Source organism: Emys orbicularis, chromosome 11 (genome assembly GCF_028017835.1).
Source record: "Emys orbicularis isolate rEmyOrb1 chromosome 11, rEmyOrb1.hap1, whole genome shotgun sequence".
Classification (NCBI taxonomy): Eukaryota; Metazoa; Chordata; order Testudines; family Emydidae; genus Emys; species Emys orbicularis.
Window position 1 is genome coordinate 38,646,218 of NC_088693.1, and position 6,000 is coordinate 38,652,217.

Consider the following 6,000-nt stretch of genomic DNA (forward strand, 5'->3'; position numbering starts at 1 on the left):
AGGAGACTTCTGGAGGAGGAGGCAGCCCTTAAGGTATTTGGCCTTGTCTCTAAGGCAACTTGAGTGAGAGAATATGTAGGTACTTCTTCCTCTAAGGGCCAGTCCTTACTTTCCTTGTTTGGACAGCAACTAGCCTTATTCTCCCTCCATGATGGACAGTAGATGGTCTGCTCTGAGGCCAGTGCTAGTGTTACTAAATGGGTGGAACAGTTCTGTAAGTCAATGGCTGTCACCCACTCTCGCTCTGAAGTTCACATTTGCCATCTCTGCAAAGCTGGCTTGAGAAAAGAATCTTGTGATTGTTCCTGAATTAGTATATCCATGGTACTGACACAAGACTAGCCATTATAAAATTAGTATAAATATATTTAAAGAGAAACTATCACATGGTTTTTAAGTCCAAAAATCAGTTTTGTATTTAATTTTTATACCATCTGATATTTATAGATGTTTTATTTAAATGTGAATGAAAACAAGTTTATTTTTAATTTCCTGTAGTGTGTTCATCCTAAACTTTTTAGCATTGTACTAGTGCAGGGAAGCTACAAAGTGAAACTGAACAGAAATAAAAGTAAAACTGAGTGGTCTATTTTCCTTTTCTGAATGAAATGCAAAATGTAAACAACACAGATAATGATCTTTAATTTTTGTTTGATTCATCTGGTTTGTTGCTAATAACACCATTAAGAAAATGTTCTTGAAAATAGGATTTTTAACACTGTCTTTTAAATTGACTATGTTCAATCCCATGAAATCTTAACATAAAACTTGAATTATTATAAAACTCTACTAAGTTTCCCAACAAGGCTACAAATTGTGGTTATGATTTTTGTGTGTGTGTGGTTTGTTTATTTGTGGCCGCTTGACCACTAGAAAGTTGACTGAGACCACAAACTCATTTCTCATAAGCCACATAAGAGCCATCAGTCTTTACTGTTTTATCAGTACTATCTTTAGATGCATATTCATATCAATAACTTAAAAATTAAAGTCTCCACATTTCATGAGTGTTCCTGTGAACTACATGCTCTTTATTGTAGGAATATGTTTCCAGTATTAGAGAAAAGCAGAGGGGGGAGTCAGCACATCTGGATTCTATTCTGAACCACCACTTTTTTGATGTCACTTTGGCTATAACTTTTAAAATTGGGCCTTAACTGCTGTGTTCTCAGTTTCCACATTTCTGTGCCTCGTTTTCCCCACCTGTAAAATAAAGATAATTAAGGCTGCATTTTTGTCATGGGAGTTAGATTGTGATTTTAATATTTTAAAAATATATTCTTTACTCTTGAATTTTAGTGACTTTTTTTATTTATCGGTGAGTGGATGTGGGTGGTTTCACTGAGGACTGAGTGCTGCCATGTTAAATCTTAGGCTGCACATGAGACAGAGAGCAGGAAGGGGCAGACCTGGGAACTCTGGGGGGGATTCTTCCCCATCCAGCATAAAATGCAAGAAAAAGGCTTAAATTGTGAAGAGTTTATAGTAGAATGGATTTGCAAATTTCAACCCTGAGATGGTAACTATTGTACTATACTCAAAGTTGGCTGCTGTTTTCACAGCGCAAGTAGAGTTCTAGTAATTTCCTCTAACATGTTTTTTTTAAAGGTATTGGGGATTAAATGACACCTGACCTTTTAAAATTTTTAAATTATATTTCCATGAGTTACTCTTTTCAGCATGAGCTCTGCATGTGTTTATTCCTAAAAATTGCCATGATGAAAAACCCCCATAAGGATAATACTTATGCACCTTTCTGAAGTACTTGAAGTGACAGGTGCTTTATAAGTGGAAAATAGTATTATCTCCAACTCGGTCACAAAAAAATAATATGGTATGAGAAAAAATTATCAAACTTTAAAATAGTTGGACATAAGGACTACATTTGAGAGGTCATTTTTATGAAAATATACTGCAGACAATAAAGGTATAAGACAAAAAATAGAATACTTTGCAATATTTAGATCATTAATTATATTTTAGTTCTGTGGTCATAAATTTCCTTTGTAGTAAAAATGTGTGGAAAGGGCTAAAATCTTCAAAATACAATTACAGAAATGAACTGCATAAATTAATATATATGTCATTCATGAACAATAAAAATATATTGTTGTAACCAGGAGTTTCACCTTTTAAGAAGTCTTTTTTTTTTTTAAATTGTGACCAGTGTAGATACTGTGAAGGGCAAGATGAGGAGCAATACACAAGTATGGCAACATCTGCAAATAGGAGTCCATCCTGTAGAGCAGTGTGCAGCAAAATACCCTGGGTACTTCATAATCTGAGAGAATCTCAAATTCTCACTGTTCACTAAAAAATAATATTTTGCCACAGCAAATTGTGCACTTCTGCTAGTAGCAAGTTAGTGATATTGTTGTGAACACTTTCACTCAGTTTTCTATAGTAACTTAGTTTTTCCCCAGGGTGGCATGTTGTTGTACTTCTGATTTTCTTAGACAACATTCCCTTTTTGAGTTTGGAACCATCTTCTGCATGGAACTTCGAGTATATGTATTATGGCAACATATCATGTACGAGGTTTTGGCTTATTCATAAAATGTATGGTAGGCTCTACTTTATCATGCAAATCCCTGGAAACATATAATCCTTAGTGTCTAAGTATACAGTAGAGGCAAGGATCAAATTGTTCCTTAGTAAGTGATGTGACTCTCATTCATATAAGTAGTGTCTTTGAAATAAAATGTTCTCTTTATTATAAAACTGTCAGCCATTAATAGGATATTTGTACTCTTCTCTCCCTAACCCCAAAATAAAACTTCTAGCATTCTCAGAACTGTGGAGCTGGGACAGGAATATTTCTTCTGATCAATGCATCTGTAATCATCATCATTCGAGGCCATCGTTTCTGCCTTTGGGGTTCTGTTTATCTAGATGCACATGGTGAAGAAGACAGAGATCTTAGGTAACCTTTTAATAAAGCATGTTTTGATTTTGCTGCTTTATGTTTACAGTGTGTAATAAAACAGATACAGTAATTAACAAGTTCTCACTTCCTGAGTAGCCCATATTTAGAAATGTAAATGTTGTCATTGTATTTGTTATATTATGCTAATTAGATTTATATAAATAAAATGATCTGGAACTTGTTTACTAAGAAATGAATTGTGCTACTTGCAAGGTGTACGTTGTGGTGCAGGAATTTCCTGCAGAATGTCAATTTGAGAAGGAGAGGCTTTGCCATCTCTGAATCCATATGGTGTTTAGGGTTGGGAGTTTTGTTCATGATCTTGTTATTACAGAAATCTTGTTTGTTTCTAGAAGTTTGATTATTAGGAATATTGTTGAGGCTATAATGATATACGTGCAGAATGTAAGTAATATGAGTTTAGGGGATAAAGTAAGGATTGTGGCTATTCATCCTAGGTGGGCAATGGAGGAGAATATGATATTTCATAGTTGGATTTGGTTTTGTCCGTTTCATCCGCCAATTAAAGTGGATGCCTGTCTTTGTCTTTAAGCACACATGCATTGAAACTCTTGACAAATAAACACCTTAAAATAATGAACTAAGCGGTAAGACATTAATACCCGATAGCCCCTTCGTCTGGTGCATGGGGTCGCAGTGCCGCTCTGCCCAGGTTTTCAGGTGCCTGAGTGACATTCCAGACTGCTTGGGCAGCCACTCCTCTCCTGCATGTTCTGATCAACCATATAGAGCCCTCTGTACACAGAGCACCACTTCTCTGCAGACCCACGGAGCATGCTACAGTACCTAGACTGCTGCCCCACCGGCCTCTCCCACAGCTTTCCCTACGATACGGGCTATTGGGCATTAAGGTCTTACCACTTAGTTCATTATTTTAAGGTGTTTATTTGTCAAGAGTTTCAATGCATGTGTGTTTTAAAACAAATGAAGACCGGCATCCTATAATATAAATATATACATATGTACACGGAAACTGAAAAGAAAAAAAATGCAAACATCATTTAACTTCGCTGTTAGAACATTACTATTAACTTAGAGCCACCATATAAACATTTTCCGTTTGTTTTTCACTATTAACTGTTGATTTTTTTTCTCTCCCTGTAGGCGTGGTAAACCTCTCTATATATGTAAGGAAAGATATAAGGTGCTTGAACAGCAGTGGGTATCTCATACCTTCGATCACATCAATAAAAGATGGGGACCACATTACAATGGATTGTAAACTATCACTATTGTACCATATCATCGCCTTACCATGAATGAATGCAACTTGACTGACAATAGCTTTAACTGAATGTGGGTTTAGCTCTCACGGGGGGGTGAGGGGGGGAGTGAAACTATGCCAATATATGAAGTCTTTCAATAAATAGGTGCTTTTGCTACCAAATTAATGGTATGACAATTTAAAAATCCGTTCTGAATGGTGTGAAAAATCTAAATTCATTCAGTAGTCTCCTTTTGTTTTGTATTTTTAGAATTCCACTAATGATAAGAAGCACAAGTTGTACTTATACTTGTTTAGGGATGACAGGTCCCAGGAACTTATATTTCTCTGGGTGGAATTGAGTCATTTAGCATCTTCTGCTGAAACACTATATGTGTATTACATCTGCTAAACATACTGGATAGATTTTTCTTTGCCTTTCTGGTATTAATTTGAGATTTTTGCTTGATATCCAATTGTAATTATATAAAACACATGATTTGTGAGACTGTATAGTAACACTGGGTCTAAAATAGAACTTTAAAGAACATTTCACTTATTGTGAAAGGTCTATTGAAAGATTTCACGCATTGCTGAAAACCTTATTTATTCTCAGGAATTTCATAGATATTTTCCATGTATAAATGAAATAGCTGCGAATTAAGTAGCTTGCTATGAAAACAGAACACGTATTCTTTCTTATTTTTTCTTTTCCAGAAATGAAATTTGCCATTTCAGTTGAGTAAATTACTGGTGATAACATATATAGATGTTACTGTATGTACAAAATTTGTCAGACTTACAACACGGCAGGTTCTAATTACAACCCTGCCTGCCTTTCGTTGCCAACCAGATGCATGTTTCAGAATGATTGGATTGGAAACATGCGGGTTATCCTGCAAATAAAACATAATTTTGAATCTTTCATGTCAGCTCAAGAGGTTCATCTGTATTGTATTTGTGCAGAGTAATCAGTGCTCTTTCTGCTTGATTTCCTAAAAAGAAAAAAGCGCAATAGAGGTGGCCCTGGTGAATGAGCAATGCATCTGAATCCTCATTGGAAGAATGCCGAATAAACAGTTTATATTCAGAGGTCTTACAGATCCATGAGAATAGGCATGATTGGGCTAAACTCCACACTGTAAGTAGGTGGGGAAGATTACAGATAAATACTGGTATGTAATATATTGCTACTAAGCTTTTCTCTCAAATGAGTCAGACATTTGTTGGCTATTTCATACAGTACTATCAAGCAGTTCCTGGTACTATAGACTTTTCATAGCTTGTTATGTAAAATAAAATTTATATGTGTAAAATAAAAACATCTAATGCTAAAACCATGTGTACAAAATGAAAACAGATCCCTCTTTAAGGGTCTCACTGAAAGTCATTATCTAGTGAAAAGTGTATAGGGGAAATACAATGACCATACAGCAGTCAAGAGCAGTGGACGGACAGAAAAAAAATCCACTTTAAAAAAAAAAAAAAAAAAAAAAATGTGATGCCCTGAGGGTTTTCCCCAAGATCTACAATTAAAATACATTATAATGGTGTGCTGTTTTTTCTATATACATATATATATTTCAAAAGCATTAGAATACTACTTGTAAGATTAGAATTATTCTGTTTCACCAACTGAATAGCTATGTCTTTTCCAAAATACTACTTTTTTTAATATTGTATCATAAGTTCAGCCTGTAATATTTTTGCATTGCTCATAATTAATTATTAGGCCATTTTGTAAACGTGGTTGAAGAGCAAAAAGATTCTTTACATCTCCAGCACAACATTATTACAGGGCTCATGAACTAGAGTAATCTATAGTTTGAAACTCTGATGCTATATTTAC

At 35.0% G+C, this 6,000-nt stretch overlaps 1 protein-coding gene across 1 annotated transcript in view; it reads left to right on the forward strand.

Annotated features, from left to right (window-relative positions):
• The window catches only part of UBR3 (ubiquitin protein ligase E3 component n-recognin 3), a 204,835-nt gene extending 199,247 nt beyond the window's left edge, over positions 1 to 5,588 (forward strand). The window contains exons 39-40 of the mRNA XM_065412946.1: positions 2,784 to 2,923; positions 4,052 to 5,588. Coding sequence (XP_065269018.1) covers positions 2,784 to 2,923; positions 4,052 to 4,169 — 258 coding nt within the window. The 3' untranslated portion in view covers positions 4,170 to 5,588. The remainder of the gene's footprint in view (positions 1 to 2,783; positions 2,924 to 4,051) is intronic.
• The last annotated feature ends 412 nt before the right edge of the window (positions 5,589 to 6,000 follow it).